Source organism: Larus michahellis, chromosome 1 (assembly GCF_964199755.1).
Source record: "Larus michahellis chromosome 1, bLarMic1.1, whole genome shotgun sequence".
NCBI lineage: Eukaryota > Metazoa > Chordata > Aves > Charadriiformes > Laridae > Larus > Larus michahellis.
This window is the reverse complement of record NC_133896.1, coordinates 25,402,347-25,421,406: the sequence shown is the minus strand read 5'-3', so window position 1 is coordinate 25,421,406 and position 19,060 is coordinate 25,402,347. Positions and strand designations below refer to the sequence as shown.

The following is a 19,060-nucleotide window of genomic DNA, read 5'->3' as shown; positions in this document are numbered from 1 at the left end:
AGCATCCTACCCATATACTTCTGCCTCTGTTTTTTTCTGTCACGCAGGCTTTGTGTTTAATTAGGGTTGATGTTATGAAGTTGTTAGGAAATTACTGTCTCCATGCTTAGATTCTGTATGATTCTGGCTGTAAGTTACTGCTTTGCTCACTTTCCATTTAAGGGTGTTTCTGACATGGTGTTTGTAGCCAGACTCAAGTCTAGGTGCCACACTTCAGTCTAAGTTTTCAGACACATGTGGCCTGGGCCATTTTGCATCCATATTAATTATAGTGGAAGAGCTCAAACTTGATCCAGGACCCCCACGTTTTGCCTTTCCCAGGTGGGAAGCAAGCTGACCCTCTCCAAGGCAGGTGTAGAAGGTGCCCAACATGTGTCCAGTAGGGATGAGCTGGGACTTTGGGCTCCAGTGAGAGCTGAAGCCCTGAGGTAACATGAGGGACATGAGCCAGGATACAAGGCTACATATTTAAATTGTTGTTTATTCAAAGGTCTTTCACTGTATCCATCTACAGTTCTCCATTTCTGTAAGCAGTCTCACCAAGATGATATAGTATAAGCAGAAAAAAATGAACTGACCATGGCTGTTGTGCAGACTAGTGCCAGAAATGCGTTCTGCAAGGACTTTAGAAAACAGAAGCCGCTGAAGAGAGCTGAACTAAGTGGAAGGAGTTAATGGTGTTAATCCGTGCGGGATCTGAAGCAGCTAAGTGGTCTACAATCCAGGAAGCTGCTCATTTCCGAAGAATATTGGGCAAAAAGACAGAGACAGCAGCAGAGCAAGGGTCTCAAGTGGCAAGCTCGCTGAAGCGGAGAGGGAAAAAAAATCAGATAGGTTGTTTATGCCATTTGAGTCTTATTGTTTTGTCAAGAAAAAAGACCCTTCATACAAAGAAGTGTTTTCTGTGAGAGAAATCAGGAACCCACAGAGGCAGGTTATGAGTGGGTAACCCAGTTATACCTATTAATACAAGATAGCTATTTCACTGATAAATGTGACATGATGATGACAAAGATCACAAGAGGATGACACTCAAAATAAGTACAAAAGAAATCACTGACACAGGACAACTTTCTATTAGAAAAAAATCATTATAAAGCCAGAACAAGCTATTCAGAAGAGCAGAGAGAAATATTCACGAGCACCAGTGACACACGCATTATAAAATGGAAAGGTAGTACCAGCAAATAATTACCCACACACTCAAAATGCAGCAGTGTGGCACCAGACACTCCAGTTTAGAAACAGAAGCATGTAGCCAAGGCAAAGACGTTACAGGGTTTTAGAAAATGTGGATTATATCGTGCAGAAAAGGAATGTGTATCGTTAGAGAAGCTATGCACAAAGTGACCCAAAGCAAAGCATTTTACATTAGCACCCCACACAAAGAGTAGAAACAGGTCATACAGGGAGCGCATCTGAAGAACATCTCCAAAAAAAGTAATGTAGCAGCAGTGAAAACATCTTCCTTTTGGCTACGATACAGACTAGGAGCTGCATTGTGGTGGAGCATATGCAAATATCTAACCAGATCCAGAAAAAAAGATGACATTTGAAATGGTTGTTGAAATGCAAATAAGCTGCATCTCTTGAGAAAGAAGGTAGATAAAGTTTAGCCCATACCATGAAACTATTATCTTTTGTCAAGTATGTTTAACAGGGTATACAGTGCAGAAGGCATAAAAAGAAAATACTAAGACCGCCACCAAAGGTCTGGTTTTCCATGCGGGAGGACATGCCTGCAGACGGAGCTGATAAGTTCGCTAAAACTTCTACTGTAAAGGACATCTCACGGCTGAGGAAATGGGAAAAAAAATACTGAAAGCAGAGGGTGTTGCTGTTATTAAGAAGAATAATTAGTCATGGCATTTCTGAATGCCGTCTATTTTCTGAAGAATGCGTAGCATGTGGGTGGAATTAGGTAACTGGTGCATGTGGCCACGTGCCTAACAGAGGGGCACAGGACGGTGTGATTCAGCCAACTTAGCACTGGGTGCGTACAACCACAGCATATACCCCAGGCTGATTATCACTACTTCAACACTCAATGGGGGAAAAATTAAAAAAAATTTAAAAAAAAGAAAAAAAGCACATCTAAAGCACAGCTCATGCACCAGTTTTAAAGGAGATGGATCACGGTCTAGAAATGCTTATTTCTCTCCAGTGACTCTAAGGGGAGCCTGGTCAGGTAGATCGTTGGTAGACAATTAGACTGTGAACACCTTCTATTAGGGACGATTAATTTCAGACGAAGCACCAAAAGAAATGCTTTCCAATGAGTTTCTGTAGCTGTTGGACAGAATTATTGAAAAAAAAAAAAAAAGGATGTATTTTGAAGTCTTGCTTGTAACACTAGTTCAGTTTGAATATTTCTAGCTCATTTTCCCTTGCTGTGAGCAGTTTGACCCAGAACAATATGTTAAGTCAGGCTCATCACTTTTTTTATAGAATCATTGACACCAAATACTGGAAAGTGGAGACATTGTGAGTATAGAAAAATATATATAACAACTTCCTAAATGCTGCTTCAGGCGTGTGTCACCACACCAGACAGCACCAAAACCAAGGCCCACCAAAAACAAGGTCCCACATCTGAGTCGACCGTACGGCTGAAGAAGCCTTGGCAGCTTCTTAAATTTTCATAAAGTTTTCAGTCCAGTCAGCACTCCTCAGAATACGCGGGAGCGGACTGATGGCTCGGACACGATCTATATGCCCAACACAGGTGTTTTTTTGCTGTAGATGTGCAATCAATTCCGCCCTTCCGTGGAAACACCACCTGAATTGCATAAGCACAAGCATACACAACAGCTGCCTCTGTATTGGTAAATAAAACACGAACCGGACTGATTTGCAGGCACTTAACCTGGTCGGCACAAAACCAACCTGTATCTATATTATTCAGCTTTCTTACTCTCCAAAAATAGAGTGGCTGCATCCAACGTGCCCAGTGGAAATGGTCTCTGGCCAGTACTAATCCCTTAACTGTGCCTGGGAATTGTTTTGGCTGGCCCACACTACACCATGCTAATGACTGGACTAACTAGTTTGATAGTGTGGACAACTGAGTTTCAGTGCCCAAGAGAGTTCCCCGGCTCTGTTTAATCCACTATTTTGGAATTAGCCAATACAACCAGTCACATGGTTGCGTGGCAGGACCTGTACAGAGCTTTCCTTTTGCCAAAGCAGAGTCTATGTCTCCATGACGGTGTCGTTTATGAGCAGTTTCCACTCCAGTGTCGTGTTGAATAGGAGGACTTCGTGCAAGCCAAGCGCTGGTGTGCAGGGATCCCTGACAGAACCAAGGACCCAGGCTAGCCTGGTGAGTAGGACACAGGTACCTGCTCTCCACAGGAATTCATAAAGCCCCAGACACAAAATGAGTATACAGTTACGGGTTTGAATGAGTATACGTAAAGTATTTTCTTCCTCTGTGTGTGTGAGGGAGAGAGAAGGGTGGGGAGAAAGAATTAACTACTTATGCAAAAGGAAATTATGGGAAAAACAAGTTTCTAATCTTGGGTTTTCCTAAAAACCTCCCACTGAATTTCCACTGTTTGCTTTCAATTGCCAGCCACAGAAAACAATTGCTTAAATCTCTGCCCTTCACAGCTGAATCATCAAGCAAAGATTTAGTTCAATTGGATTTCACAGAGATGACACGATCTGTCAGTGACTTTAACAATGAAGATTTTCTCCTATGTCTGGTTTTACATGCCAAATTTCTTTGTGCTTAGCTACAGTCTTAGACATGATCAGTGTAATTCCGGTGCGAAAGCCTAACTCAGACTGTTTCTTCAGAGCGGGGAGGGATCTGTTACATATTACAGAGTTTTATATCCAGAACAGGTGCTCCGGTCACCCACCTCATCATCATGAGGAGCATGCTCCTCTTAATTAAAAGAGTATATCACTCAAGGATATCTTGTTATGACCCACTTTTGTCTTTAATATGGACAAATATGAAATGATGGCATTAGTGGTCAGATTGGGATTTAAAAAAGAAAAACAAACCCAGTTTTGACTTCCATCTGCCTTCCTTGACAACAGGTTCCTTCACTGGTGTGATGAAGGTTCAGGACAGAAGGATCCAATAACAAAACACCTTCTCAACTCATAGATTCTGAACCCTTGCATCTTTCCTAAGGGCAAAGATCCAGAAAATCCCCTGGCTTGGGAAAACAAAGAAACAAAGCAAATGGAGATGATACTCCCTCAAGAAGGATCCCATGGGAGCTCAGTCTTGACTCTGCCCACCAAAAAGCCTGAACACGGAGGGATCTCTCCTCAGAAAGCTCAAAGAAGACCTGAGTTAGATCCTTAACACATCAAGTCGCATTTGAAACCTACTCCCTTTTAATAGATAATAGCCTATAAAACATATCAAAAGAAAATTAACAGTCCCTTAACACTGCTATTAGTCTTAGTAGCTAATGAACTATAAAAGAAACAGACAGTTGGTTGGGTTGGGTTTTTGTTGTTTTTTTTTCTGATTGATCCATTTAAATTTAACCTTAATTTGTTTAGATCTCACTGAGAAGCTGCTACCTTATTCTGAGCTACAACTGTTGCAATTAGCAGCAGTCTCCCACTGTGAGCATGAGCCTGATTGCATGGTGTACGCCTGCAGCGGAATGACACTGCCCAGGGATCTATTGAAGAGATCAGACTACTAACTCCAAAAATGCAGGATTGTCTATAAATATTTATTCAGCAGCACATTTTGAAATGGACGATAGCATGGTAGCATTTTGTGGGTGAAAATACTGTACGCCTTACTTATTATACCCACCATTCATAGAATCACAGAATGGTTTGGGTTGGAAGGGACCTTAAAGACCATCTAGTTCCAACCCCCCTGCCATGGGCAGGGACACCTCCCACTAGACCAGGCTGCTCAAAGCCCCATCCAGCCTGGCCTTGAACACTTCCAGGGATGGGGCAGCCACAGCTTCTCTGGGCAACCTGTGCCAGTGTCTCGCCACTTCTGCCTAACATTGCCATTGTTGATGCACAAACATTTTTATAGATATAAACAGGATCTTTACATTTTTGGGATACACTTCCATCTTCCTCTCTTTCTATCTTCAGAATGCTTATATTTGGATTTTAACACAACATCGTCACAAAGCTATTAGATACCAAAGTGGATAATATTTCTTCATATCATCATCTTTCAAATACTCATATCTCATGCTGGCCCTACTGAAGTTGGTGGCAAAATCTAAGTTCTAAGAAGCTTCTGTCCAAGCTCTTAATAAAAATAAGTAATTTTATTAAAAATTACACAGCACTTGTCATTACTGAGAAGTGGATTAAAAAATCTATATCTGAATTGCAAAGATTTTCTGGTGCTCGTACAGAAGAATTAATTTTTACAAGAAAAGAGAATACTATGATATATCACCAGATTTTTAAAAACAGTAACAAAGTCAAACTCTAAGATCCCTGAGAACATCCAAATCAGTTAGGATATGATACTCCTGACAGCTGGGAAAGCCCCCATGGAAATGAAAAATTATTGGTTATAAACTAAGGTACCATAAACCGTATTTTACTGGTTTACATTCCTGATAAGACAGGGTAATTGCCTACCAAAAATTGTCTTACTGATCCAATTGATCAGTTGGACTCAAAGGAGAGAGGTTTTTTTCCATTCACTTGAATAGCATTTAAATTCCACTCTCAGTTAAAAAAAAAATAATAATAATTTAAAAAACTACACCACAAAAATCCTTCACCCAAACTCCAGAGACCCTCAGTGTGATCAGAACAGTATAATTTTATGTTAGCTTTGCAGTATCGCAGCCTGGCAGTAACCCCAGTGCTCGAGATCAAGGATCTCCAAACTGGAGTTCTTCACTGCAAATGGATCACACACCCTACAAGTGCAGCGGCCACGCAGAGGAGATGTCAAATGGCTGACCATGAGTTGATGCTGGCACATGGTTTGCCGGTTAATTCAGGTCCCCTGTGGGAGCAAGAGGCAAGAACGCAGGAGTGTGTCTGCGGTCAAAGCCACCAGCTCGTCTAGGTCTCAGCTTCACACCTCATCCAGCCCCAGCAGCCTCGAGACCACCAGGAGACTCCTCCTAGTGCTTCCTCTCCTCTTGGCTTCCCAGGGATAAGGCATGGGTATGATGGCTCTCGAACATTTGAAGAGGTTGACAGGTATCCAGGTGTCAAGAAGGTTGCCTGCACTTGTTGCAAATGTTTCACAGATAAAGCAAGAAGCAATCTCTTTTATGTGACTTCATGCAACCCAAAATATTATACGTTAGTGGGAAACATGGGGAGGTCTGTGTAGTCAGATTTGCTTATGCTAGCCTTCCCTAGGTAAATACACTCATTCTCCAGTGAGGTTATTTTCAAGCATTATTTTTGTTGGAAAGGTACAGATATCCAAAAGAAATTCCCTTCCAAGGAAGAGCCTTTTTCAAAAGCAAACGAAGGACCGGTTTCCTGGTTGTACCAAAGAGTTGGAAAGTTTTAATGATTCCATAAATTCAAATTAATTTGAGGTATTTCTCAAAGAGACAGGAGAAGTATCCTATGAATTTAAGTTTTCTTCACTGAAGAATCCAGAACCTCTCTGTTCCCTCAGCGGTGCCAGCAGCTAGGAACAGCAACTGCTTTGACTTTACCTGCAGCAGTTACAAACCGAGAATTTTGCCAAGCTGCAAAGTCTTCGCAGTTGAATACAGACACAACCATGGGCTCCAGAAAGAGTCATTCCAGCTTGCATTGACAGAATCCTAAGGTTTCTTAAAATCAACCAGGTGCAAACAAGAGTTAAGTGTGCTAATGAAATCTAACAATTGTCAGAAGTCAGCTCATCCAGCATGAAAAAGTCCTTAACCTACACAGCACGAGATGGACCGTACCCAAATCCAAGGGGAATGCTGAAAACAAGCCAGCCACACGATATCTTACATGAGAGCATTTTTTATCTCCCTTCTTTAAACTGAGACACAGTGCTGCCAGGCCTGCAAGAAATAGAGCAGCTGGAGATTATGGCACGCACTTGCGAGGCAGTAGGACTGGGATTTCATCCGTGCTTCCAAGGCCGCTTGAAAACATCACGTGCACTTCAGGGCACCCAGCTAGAACAGCAGCTCTGTCCCCTCTGAAAGGCTGGCCCAGGAGGGCAGGGGAAGGAGTCCTTTGCGCCTACTGTCCTCTGGCCCCATCGGTGTTTTCATGTCAGATGCAAAGCAAACAAGGAGCCTTGGAGAGTGCTTTCACCCAGGGTGCTCCATGGCTTGAGGGCCAGGATGGTCTCCTAGGATGCAGATGTTGGCGTTGTGAGTCAGCCCAGCAAAGCAGGGTACAGCTGCCCATCCTCTGGCTACGTGGATAAGCGACTTCATGACCAAATTATTACGTAAAATTGGTCACTAACACCATTTGCTGGGATTTTGCCTTGTTCTCCCAGAAGTCGTAACAGGGAAGAGGGATGCTTCAGTAACTGGACTGCTTCAGGAGGCTGCTAGAAGAACTGCAAACTAGCTGCGGACAAGGCAGTACCTAACACGGGAGGAACTGAATCTCTCATTCTCCTAGAGGCACCTATGTCTTCTCCATTAATGGTGTAGAAAATGCAGACGTTTATGTTTGTTTCCTGTTAAGATGCCCAAAATTTGGGTGTAAGCATTGCCCAAGGTAGACAGGCTGGTTTGACTCATGCCTTGAACAAGATTGTTCTGAATTGGACTTTGTTAAACGGGAAAATAAAGGATTCATAACCTAATTACTCCATGGGGTGTTTGGCAACCACTTGATTAAAAAAAAAGGGGGAGGGGGTAACAATGTCTAAACCTTGGTTAAGACTGTGGGACGTTGTACAAGTTGGTGCTTCACTCTCCTTAAGAAATGGGGAAAAAACAGGCTAAGAGCTCTGTAAAAGAAGTGGACGGCTCATACAAAGAGCATGACAGGCAAAACTGGCCGGGAAAGCAAGGATGCCAGTTAGTGAATAATCTCATAATTCCAGAATTTCTCTTCACTGTGCAATAGGGTGAAACCAAGGTCTTTCAAAAGTATTGCGACCCCACCCTGAGTAACCAACTCTTCTTTTCTGACGCTCACAGAATGAAAACTTAACTTCCAGAATTTGGAATAGCAAACAGCTTGGGGATTGGGAATGCTCCTGAGATGCCTGTCATCCACATTTAAATGATTTCTATCTGCTTATGAGTTGCTTAAGCATAGTGAAATCCTTTTTAATTAATCCACATTTTAAAAGGTGCTTCTCTTGCAAAATATTGGTACTGAGCACCTGCAGTTGGGCCAATCTCATGCTGTGGATCTGGGACCCAAATCCAATCTCTAACTTTCTCTCTGATCCTACGACTGTTTGTCATTTACGTGAAGCAGTTCAAGGAAAGCAGGAAAGACCAAAATACACGCGCTGTCTCCAAAGCACGGGACAGACACTGCTGAAGTGCTTGGAGGCACGTGGAGCAGGAGCGGTGTTTGGACATGACCTCCTCAGGCAAGAATCCAACCCAGCAGACTCTTCCTTGCCCTTAAGCTGGTTATCTCTGGTTTCAAGCAAATTCCTCCCAATGCAACAAGTTTTTATAATAATGCTTTATCAAAATGTACTTGTAAAATTCTACAGAGAGTTATAAATGCTGGTTTGTAGAAAGAATTTGTAGAAAGTGATTCAGAAAAAAAAAATCTTATGAAGTAGCACCCTCTGTAATTAGTATAGAGACAGATGTAAGTTAAATATAGTAAATGCAGCTCAGCTGTGATGTACTCCTTTGCTTGCATAGATTAAAGTAGCTCTTTGCCCACTGTAACTTCCACTACAAGTCAGTCTGGTGTGCAATCACATTCTGCACCAGGGAGGATTTAGAACAATTTCTGACTGCTTTTTCAAGAAATATGAGTTTTGCATTGCTGAAGACTCAACTGCCTGTCTTGTGGCAGATCCGTTTTGGGGTAACTCAGTCTCTGCTGTAGTTATAATCCTTACATAATTTAAGATTGTCACAAAAAATGTAACTGTACACTGCATTTCTAAAGGTATGTGAGAAGAATATACCTAGAGAACCAGCACGATCCACTAGAACAGAAGAAACACTGTTTGTAGGAGAGGGCGTCTCTGCTTCTGAGGTCTCGCAAATCAAAACAGTCCATTACTTTATTATGTGAAATCGCAATAATTACAGGTTGTCCACAAAAGTAATTATGAATTTGTTTTGGTCTTTACCTAACTGTTCTAGCCAGTTCTACTGTTTCTCTTCAAACTGGTTGTTCCCATAAATTTAAAAAAAAAAAGTCATTTAAATTCATTTATCTGTATCTCTTGCACTTTCCAGGTTCGCGGGATGCAAAAGCATTACTGGACATAAGCAAGTGTTGGCTCAGCTTTTGGTATTCAGTTAAAGTAGCCCAAAGGAGTTTTTTTAAGATGTATTCTTATTTATGGTATGTATATTAATGTATTTGCTGGCAATCATAAAAGAAAAAAAAGAGTATGTGATTCCTGCGTTCCTTGTAATCATTTTTTGTTATTTATTTTAAAAGCCAATGTATTGTTCCTTTAAAATATAGTAGGTTAAAAATTAAGATTGCCATTTCTTTTTTATTTCCTCGCAAACTCAGGAAAAGAAACAATCGATCAAAGCCTTTTGTAGCTAAAGCTGAATGATTATTTTTCTGAACATCTCGTGGCTCAGATTTTGTTTAACTTCTTCGGCGGAGATTACTTTTGCCTGTTCAGAAAAAAATATTTATCTGAACGTATTTATCATCCAAGGATTTTTCATTATTGTTATTTAGAAAGAAAGTTCTCAATTCAAGATTATTTCTTTTAAGTCTGAGTTAGACAAGGTTTTTATTCGGAGGTATAAACTCTTCCAATGTTTCATGGTAATATCAAGAGGTTAACAGGTGTCTTAGAAATATTTTGAAAAGATTTATTATGTGCCATCAGTTGTATTTAATCCCTTGGAGCTAAAGTACCATGAATCAAGGCTTCTCTTACATGCTGTGTCAGTCTGCAACTGAATCTTATAGTCCCATCCCGGAAAATAAGCGTTTAACCTACCTGTGCAGTTGCAGATAAGCTGCTCACGCTTACATTTGCAAAGCATCACTCTCTCATTTTCCACACAAAATAAAACTTATTATGTATTGATTTCTCATGGAATTATTCAGAAAAAAAAGTAAATCAGAAGACGAGGTTCTCTATGCATTTTAATTGATTGGTAACTGAAGATGATTTCTTAGAAATCACATAATAATGGTGGTGAAATATTAGCCACCTCAAAGGTGGAAAGGGAGGAGGTTTTGTATTTCCACAGGCATGGTTGTTGGATTTAATACTGTGCCTAATTAAGGATTTGATTACAACAGAACGACTGAAAGCGGAGCCATTAAATAATTTCCATGAGAGCTTCAAAGGAAGACCGCGGATAGACGCTGCTCATACTTCACAATACCACCAGAGGTTTTAAAACGAGAAGTTTTGTATTGTTTCAAGAGTCACAGATTACTGAAGCAAAATGACAACTTTCTGCAAAGCCACATGGGACTATCGATGAGTCCAACCAGCTGTTGGGGGGGTCACAGTGTGCTCTGCAGCCCCTAAGTCACCCAAAAGCCACCTGGCCCGCGAGCTCGCGCCGGGAGGAGAAGGGTGACCCAGCAAGGAGTGGAGCTGGAGCTACCACTGCTCTTACAGGAGCGAAACCTACCGCTGCTTTTATGGAGAGGTGGGACTTACTGCGGAATCGTTCCTACTACAGTGGGCAGCAGGGTGCCATGCAATTCCCCCTCTGCGAGGATGGTACCTGAGCGAATCAGTAACCGAACAGCCACTGGGACGAAAGACTGACATACCTACAGAGTTATAAATATTTCATATTAGCACATCAAAACGCCGTGCGCAAGTTAAGTCCCTATTTTCTTTACCAAGCACCAAAGAACAAAACGGTGACTGTCCCATTCTAAGCCTGGCACAAGAGGTGCAGGGTAGGAGCTTTCTAAGTTCTAGTTTTCAAGCACTGTCCAATTAAACTGTTCTGGTACTAAGTTGTGACTGACGTGCCTTCATCTGAGCTGGCTCCACATGAATTTGTCGCGTTTTGTTTAGTCCCCCTATTAAAAAAAAAAAAAAGGAAAATTAAAACCAAAATGCCTCCTTGGCTAAATATTGTTCACTATCCATTTTGGGTACCTTAAAATATGGTGTATTTCTATTTTACTACCTGTCAACTAGAGCATGCTTTTGGGTAGCTATTGAAAAGCTTTGTGCTTAAGTTTATGTTTCAACATGCATGGATTTTTATTTTTTTTCTTAAACAAAAAAATAAAAACCCAAATCCCCCCAAGCCCCTCAAAAGTCATATTAATATTTTTTTCTTTTTTTTCCCCACCCTTTTTTCTTTTTTTTTTTTTTGGGGGGGGGGGGGGGGTGGGGTGGTTAGGGAGGGGGCGAGGAGAGAGGAGGACAGTCTGACCACCAATGAAGCAATAGTAAAGCGAAGCCAGTACCATTTCAGCTTCAGCAAGAACTTTGTGTCTGACTCTGTGAGAAGATCCTGCTCTTGCTGTATTTTATTTCTACAGCGATGTGTGGCAGCTTTGGTGACTCTGGTAGCTCTTTCAGATAAACCCCACTTTCAGCGTTGACACACGTTAGAATCACTGTAGAGTCTGACAAGCGCAGAAGAAATTTAGTCCTGTCTGAGAAATCCTGGGCGGGGACAGGGGGTAGAAGAAACAGCTCCTCCTTGACAAGGGCTCTTGGCACTGGTCGTGTCTCCCTTTTATTCAGTACTAAAGTGAAGCTGTTGTGATTGATGGGGGGTGGGCTACAGTGCCATCAGGATGCTTAACGCTCAACGCTGCAGCTCTGTTTTAGCAGATCCAGACACACCAAGACCCTTCTCCTGCCAGCATCCACAAAGGACCCATGGAATGAGGGTGACAGGATTCGGATAACGTGGCAATGATGCTGACGGGCAAGCAGGAACCAGAACGTGTAACCTTTCCTTTAGGTATATATGACTCCATTTCTCCTATCAAAGTTATTCACAATAAAAAAAAAATAAAATTAAGGAAAAAAAAAGATAAAAACTATTAATCTTGTCTGTGGTAAGGAGAGCTGTTAACAGCTCTAAGCTTTGGATGTATATGAAATTATGGGGTTGTCTCTCAGGATGATTTCATCAGCTTTGAATTGCCTCTGACCATTAACTGGAAATTCACTTAACCTGAGATTAATCTTGAAAGACAGGAAATGAAAGGTAATGCTGCACAGGCCTTCTGAGACATGTATTAATCCCAGCCTTTGACACAAACATGGTTTTATACAGAGAAATAACAAATGAGATATCCTTTTCTCACTGTGAAGTCCCACATCTGCGGTGTTTACCTCAAGAAATGTAGGAAGGAGAAACACTTATCCATGCCCATCACTGACTTTCTGTACTTCACCTTGGAATAAAACTGGAGAGCATCGTTTCCACTCCATTTCAAAATGTGGTCACTCGTGCACATGAGTTCCTTAGCAAAATAGCATTTTTCTTCAGGAAGACACAGAAGAACCCAGATTACGCAGTGGCTGCAGATCTTTTGCAGAAGGGAAGGCAAAATACTGATTACTGTTTATAAACCTGCAAATGTTCTACAGTCAAGCAACGTCAGAAATTCTCTCTCCCTCTCTAACCATACAAAAGGAATAAATTAACTGCCGCTGCCTGGGGAAGCCCCAGCCCTCGTTTCTTCCAGCACTTGGAAAAGTCTGGAGAAACAAGGTAGAGCACAGAATTGACAGGCTTCTGGGTAACCAGAGCACAGTCTTCTGCGGTGTTCTCAGGCCTCATGTAGGTGTTTGATTTGAGACTGCTGTTACATGCTCAGATTGTGGACAGATAGATTCTCCTTTCTTTTAATCATATATTTACATTCATATCCTTTCATCATGGTAGGAAATTCTTTTGTGACTGTTCCAGTATACCTGCAGTACTTTAATAGTTTTGAGCTGCTTAAAAGAATTATAAAATGAAGATACTGAGCACCTCACCAAGCTGGTTGCAGCATCTTGTACTATCACCCTTGCTGAGCAATAAGAAAAATAAGTTGGACTTCTGCTTCGATTCATGTCGCTCAAGCAGAGGCTCACAGAAATGGCACACCCACGTCTTTTCAGTGGGATCTTGGGGGCACCTTACCTTTCTGTACATGTTGCAAAAGTTCACCTTTGGCAAGCAAGGAAAGAAGAGGAACTAGCGATGGACTGCAGCCATCAGGTTTGGCAGGAGTTTATCCCTGTTGAAAGCTGAATGACCCTCTCCCGGCCTCGGGAGCCGGGCAGAGCCCGGCGGCTGGTCCTCAGGGGAAACCCAGCCTGTCCCCCCGGTCTGCAGGGCCCGCTCCTCTCTGACCCTTCCCAGCCCCTTTGTCCGGGGTCACTTCAGCTGCTCACCAGCATTCCGCTCCCTCCGCCGCCCGCGGCTGCCCCAAGTCACCCTGGAAAAGCGGGGAACGCTCGCCCCCACCCCCTGTTTCCCCGAGGTCTCCCAGACGCCGAAATCCCTCCACCCGAAACAGCAGCCGGGCTCCAGGCTGCTTTTCCCCGGGAACCGAGAGGGAACCGGCGCGTCCCCTGGGGTCCCCCGGGCTCCGGGAGGGGCCGAGCCCTGCCGGGGTGCCGCGGTGGCGGGGGGTCCTGGCTGAGCTGCCGGTCCCACCTGTTGCTTTGCTTTTGACAAGTCCAGTCGCCCGTTCAAGAGGATTCCCTCAGTAATCCAAGATGTGGGGAAGGAGAAAGACTCGCTCCCCCGCCCTCAGCCACCTTCAAAGGAGCACGGTGAGACAAGTGGCCGCCGGCCCAAACTTAAAAAAAACGTAAAGGCCGCTGGTTGCAAACACCCTTGAGAGGGTCAGCCCGGAGAGGGGGGCGGGAGCCTGCAGAGGGATATCCCTCTCCTGGGTGTAACATTAGCAGCTTTATCACCATCGCGACTCTTCCCATACAGCCAAAACCCAGGGAGGACCCCAGATGCTGAAAAACCTCGGGAAGAGCAGGGCTGCCCCGCGGGACCAAACCACCCTCTTGCGAGGGACCGGTCCTGCAGAGGTGACCGCCGGGTCCCCCGAGAGCGGGGCAGGCCCCCAGCCCCCGCGGGGCTCCCTGCGCTTCTCCCCGGACGCCCCCGGCCCCCCGACCTCGGGCCCTGCCCCGGAGAGAAGCACCGCCCGACCGTCCCCCGCCCGGTAAAGGGCCCCCAAGCCCGGAGCTGCGGGGGGTAAGCCGGTACCCCTGCTTTTCCCGAGGGGGAGCACCCGTTTTTCAGGCCTGTTTCTGTTACCCCCGGGGGAGCGGGGCGACAAACCCAGCCGCCCCCCTCCCGCCGCTCCTCAGGCGCCCACGGACGAGCGGGCTCCGCTTTCAAGGCTCGGCTTGGCAGAGTCTGCTGAGCAGCTAATAACATAACAACCCGGCTTTGATCAATCCGAACTAATTACCCCTCTTAATTAAAGTCTTTAGCGGTTGTTTCAGTGTTTTGGCAAGGAAGCGGGGGAGGTTTGCCGTTAGACAACGCCAGCGCCGCGCTCCCCGCCCGCCCGCAGCCCCCGGGGCCGCCAGCGCCAGCCCCCGCCGCCACTCTTGTTCACAGATTTATTTCCACCAGCTCAACGAATTCTTTCTTTTTTTTTTTCTTTTTTTTTTTTTTTCCACGTGCAAGAATCAAACCGAAATTCAGATCCGTACATAGCGAACCAGCTCTGTCCATATAGATACGATATTCAGGGAAGGGGGAGAGGGAGAAGGGGAAACCAAGAAAGTGGGGGGGAGATAACCAGCAGGCAGCGGAGGCAGGGCGGGATCGACACAATGGAAATATATATACATCGAAATAATTAAAGTGGTGCAGCTTTCCCGGCTCGGGTAATACAGATCCCAAATAAATACAGCAGAAATTGGCTTGGCGCTTTTTCTTCTTTTTTTTTTTCTTTTTTTTTTTTTTTCCTTTTAAAACCATCTCGCCACCTGAGATGCGACAACAACAACAAAAAAAAATAGTCTTTAAAAAAAAAATAAAGAGGAAACAATCAGTCCCATAAACGTTAGTGGCGATATAGAGCATAATACACAAAAACCGCTTAACAGGTGCATGCAAAGAGGCGGGCTGGGGGCGGCGGGAGCCCCCCGCCGCGGCCGCCCCTCAGGGCTGGAGCGGCGGCGGGCCCTGCAGCAGCGGCCCGGGGGGGGGCGGCTGGTCGGGCCCCCCCAGCTCGGCGGGGGGCCGGGGCAGTCCCAGGGCGCTGTCGTGCAGTTTGCGGACGTGCTTCTTGAGGTCAAAGTTCCTGCAGAAGCCTTTGCCGCAGGTGGGGCAGGTGAAGGGCTTCTTGTCGTTGTGGGTGTGCATGTGGAAGGTCAGGTTGTACACCTGGTGGAAAGCCTTGTTGCAGATATTGCACTTGAACTGCTTCTCCCCGCTGTGAGTTAGCTTGTGGTTTTTGTAGTTGCCTGGGAAGGGAGACAAGAAGAGCGAAGGGACCCGGGGCTGAAAAACTGGACGCTGCGAAGAGGAGGGAAATAATCCCCAAACCCTGTCCCATCCCTCTCGGCTTTAGCCGAAAACGACCGCCGCTCTCTCAGCAAATACCCGCCTCCTCCCCCGTCCTTCCCGCGGGCCTTCCTCTGGCAGCCGAGAAGGGAACTATCGAATAAACCCAAATCGCACCGGTTGCAGAACTAACATCCCCGGGTGCCGCCTTCCCAGCAACGCGGGGAGGAAAACTGCCCAAACTCCTGCGCCCGGAGGGGACAGGCGGCGGCGGACTCGTTTGCCGAAGCGCGCTGGAAGCTGCGCGCTGCCGGGCTCGGAAAACCGGCGCTGCCCCCGCGCTCCCCCCAAAACCAAAGCCCTGCCCCGCTCCGGAGGCCGTGCCGTAGGAAACGTGCTGGTGCTAGCGATGTTTAAAATTAACCCAAATCTCTAATAACGGAAATTAAAACCAAAATCAACTCTTTCCCCCCACCCTCCCCGTCGCAAATTGTCCCGACGCTTGACCTCGCCTGGGGCGTGGAGGGGGGGGCGCGTGTGCAAGGGAGAGGGCGCTGGGGACCGGTACCTTTCTGGTGAAATCCTTTGCCGCAAAATTCACAGACAAAAGGTTTGTAGCCGGCGTGTATTCGCGTGTGCGTGTTGAGGGTCGAGCTCCTGTTGAAGGCTTTGCCGCACTGGTTGCACTTGTGTGGCTTCTCCTGGGGGGAAACAAACGCCGAGTCGCGGCTTGTTGGGTTGTGTGGCGGTGTGCAGGGTTTCTGTGGTGGTTTGCGGGGTTTGTGTGGTGGTGTGCAGGGTTTCTGTGGTGGTTTGCGGGGTTTGCGTGTAAGCTGTCGGCTCCCCATCGCCGGCAGCGGGGCACCCCCGGTACCCCACCGCGCTTGGGGAAAATGACATCCCCCCGCGACTGCGTCTCGGCCGCCCCCCGCACCGCGCCGCTGCCTCGGAGCAGCCGGGCAACGCCGGACTCCCCAAAAAGCGTGAGCGGAGGGGTCTCGGGGCGGGCGGGAGGGAGGGAGGAAAGGAGGGACGGAGGGAGGCTCACCTGGGTGTGGATGATCTTGTGCCGGCAAAGCGTGCTCGCCTGTCTGAAGCCCTTCCCGCAAACTTTGCAAACAAAGGGTCTGGCTCCCGTGTGCACCGGCATATGGCGAGTTAAGTTATAATGTGCATTAAATACCTTGAGAGCGAAATCAGACAAAAAAAAAACAAAACAAAACAAAAATTTTAAAAAATTGCGATTAGAAGGCGAGAGCGCCGAGGGGACGCCGTCGTTTAAAAATCAAGCAAAGCGGGTGACCGACAACCCGGCGGACAGACGGACGGGGGTAGGAGGCTGGGGAAGCAGGGGGAAGGGAGGCGGGCCGCGGCTCTACTTGCCTTTCCACAAACTTCACAGGTGAAAACTTTGGGCTTGCTGCTCGGGGAGCCGCGGCTGAACTCCGAGGTCTTGTAGGCGATTTTTTCCGAGAGGAGCTGGGCGCTTTCTTTCATGTAGTGCTGGAGCTGAGCCTGCGACAAGTCCTTGAAGGCTACCCCCGCCGGGTACTTCTCCACGGCCGGCAGCACCAGCTTGTTCCGCTCCGCCAGGTAAGCCTTGGGCTGCGGGTGCAGGGGAGAGCTGAGGAAATAAGAAGCCACCGGGTGGATGTTGACACTGGAGGACGGGTGACAAGGGCTGTCGCCTCGGTTGAAATAGCACAGGGCTCCCATGGCGTGGAAGGAGGAGTGATTGACCACTCGGGGTCTTACCAGTTTGTACTGCTGCAAGGGCAGGGCATCGCGGGGGAAATCTCCTTTCAAGCTCAGGGCACAGTTCAAGAGATCGCCGCAGCTAAAGGAGGGCGAGGAAGAGGAGTCTAAATGAGCCTTCCTGGGTTCCGCTCCGGCCACCGCCGCTTTGGGCAGGGGGTCGTACGCCACCGGGACAAAGGGGATCATGCAGGGGATGGAGGAGTTGAGGTGCAGCGGGTGCTTGGGGTCGCCTTTGGCCACGGAGCCGTGGAGGAGCTGCGGGACGGGGATGGAGCGGGGCTCTGGCGTCCGCGCCATGATGCGCTCAATGGAGAAGGCGAGGGGCTTGGGCGTGCTGATCATGTTGCTCCTGGCAGACAGGCTTTCTCTGGCCGGAGGAGTCGCTAGGATTTTGGTCGCCGTGTGGTGGCCACTATTGTCCATGGCTGGATTGCATTTGTTCGCCCGGTTTGAGCCGCTTTGGTAGACGCCTCTTTTTTTTTTTTTTTTTTTTTCTCTTTTTCCTCCTCTCCCCTCTCTCTCTCTTTTTCACTCTCTCTGCCCCTTTTCTTGTCACTGAGCTGCAAGGAGGGAGACCAGCATCGCCGCCGCCACCATCACCACAGCCTCCGCCGGCGGAACCAGCCTTCTCAGTCCAGTGGACTCATGCCAGCCCATCACAGTTTACTTTGGCGCACCAATGACTCGGGACAATCGCTACTTATTTCTATCAATAGAAAGTGTTGTGTCAATAACGCAGCCAAGATCTCGCCAATCGTTAACTTCCAAGAGGAGAAGGTAAACTAGATAATTGCTCAATTCGCTTCCAACAGTCAACAGGAAAAGTTTTTTCCCCCCCAGTAAGCGGCTACTTTTCATTGGCGCCCGCGCCTCCCCCGCCCAGGGAAGGAGGCGTCTCTCCTTCCTTCTCGCCTCTCTCCCCTCTGCCTCCCTCCCTCCCTCCCTCCCTCTCTCTCTTTTTTATTATTATTATTATTTGCAATCTGCTTAACCAGGCTTTAGAGGCCAAGCAAATCCGAGATCAATTTTCTTGTTTGGCTTTAAGTGACATCATCTAAAATCATTGTCCAAGTGCTAAATAGGGATGTGAAACCCAATTCAAGGGCAAGCGCCAGGGTATTTGTCAAACGAGGTGCTGCAGAAGAAGCGGCTGGAGGGGAAGCTGTTTGTTTCCTTGCCACTTTCCAGCCCGAGCTCTCTTTGTACGTGGGTGTGTATGTCTGAGGGAGGGAAGGAGATGGCTGCTCTGGTCCTGTGACTGCTCCTGGTCTGCTCACAGCTTTAAAGAGCAAGGTCAGGCGGTGGTGAGCTTTTGGAAAACACAGTAAACAAGCGAGCAGGGAACTTGTGATGAGCAGACGGCGAGAGCAACGCGTGGGTATGCGGGAACCACCGGGGCCAAATCCAACGAGTGCTTGTGAGCAAAAGGGTGAATCAAAACCTGGGGCTGGGGAAGAGAAGGAAAAGGGGGTAGGAAGAGGGAGTGCCTTTCAAATCAGAAGCATTATTTTTTAAAAAATATATAATATATAAAGTAACCTGCATACACGCAAGGTATAGCTTCTCTGTCCGTAAATAGTACATGCACAACACAAATACCGAAAACTCAGAGTCGGTATAGATACACGAAGAAACACACAGCACACACGCTGCTTATAGGTATGTATGTGCACCTAAACAGCTGCGCTCCCCGGATATTTAAGCAAAGCTTTGGCGGCCCTGGGTAGCTCCAGCGCCCCGAAGCAGAGGGTCGGGAAGAGGAGAGGAAT

The 19,060-nt window shown here is 46.6% G+C and overlaps 1 protein-coding gene across 2 annotated transcripts; it reads right to left on the bottom strand.

Annotated features, from left to right (window-relative positions):
• Positions 1 to 14,312: 14,312 nt before the first annotated feature.
• On the bottom strand, positions 14,313 to 18,079 carry FEZF1 (FEZ family zinc finger 1). Of its 2 annotated transcripts, XM_074572634.1 has the most exons (5): positions 17,289 to 18,079; positions 16,917 to 17,138; positions 16,582 to 16,716; positions 16,102 to 16,234; positions 14,313 to 15,493 (listed from the first exon to the last, which is right to left on the bottom strand). In XM_074572634.1, exons 1-5 carry the CDS (start codon positions 17,712 to 17,714, stop codon positions 15,189 to 15,191), a joined length of 1,221 nt encoding a protein of 406 aa, XP_074428735.1. In that variant the 5' UTR covers positions 17,715 to 18,079; the 3' UTR covers positions 14,313 to 15,188. The 2 variants fall into 2 exon arrangements, with proteins under 2 accessions (XP_074428735.1, XP_074428734.1); XM_074572633.1 differs by having other exon boundaries at positions 16,917 to 18,079.
• Between the last annotated feature and the right edge of the window lie 981 nt (positions 18,080 to 19,060).

Excerpts from the sequence above, each read along its gene's own strand:
- FEZF1 (XM_074572633.1), bottom strand. The coding sequence starts at position 17,714 with ATGGACAATAGTGGCCACCACACGGCGACCAAAATCCTAGCGACTCCT. Across the intron at positions 16,235-16,581 it reads ACAAGATCATCCACACCCAG|GAGAAGCCACACAAGTGCAA; the intron begins GTGAGCCTCCCT and ends GTTTCCCCCCAG. Across the intron at positions 15,494-16,101 it reads CAAAGGATTTCACCAGAAAG|GCAACTACAAAAACCACAAG; the intron begins GTACCGGTCCCC and ends CTCCCTTCCCAG.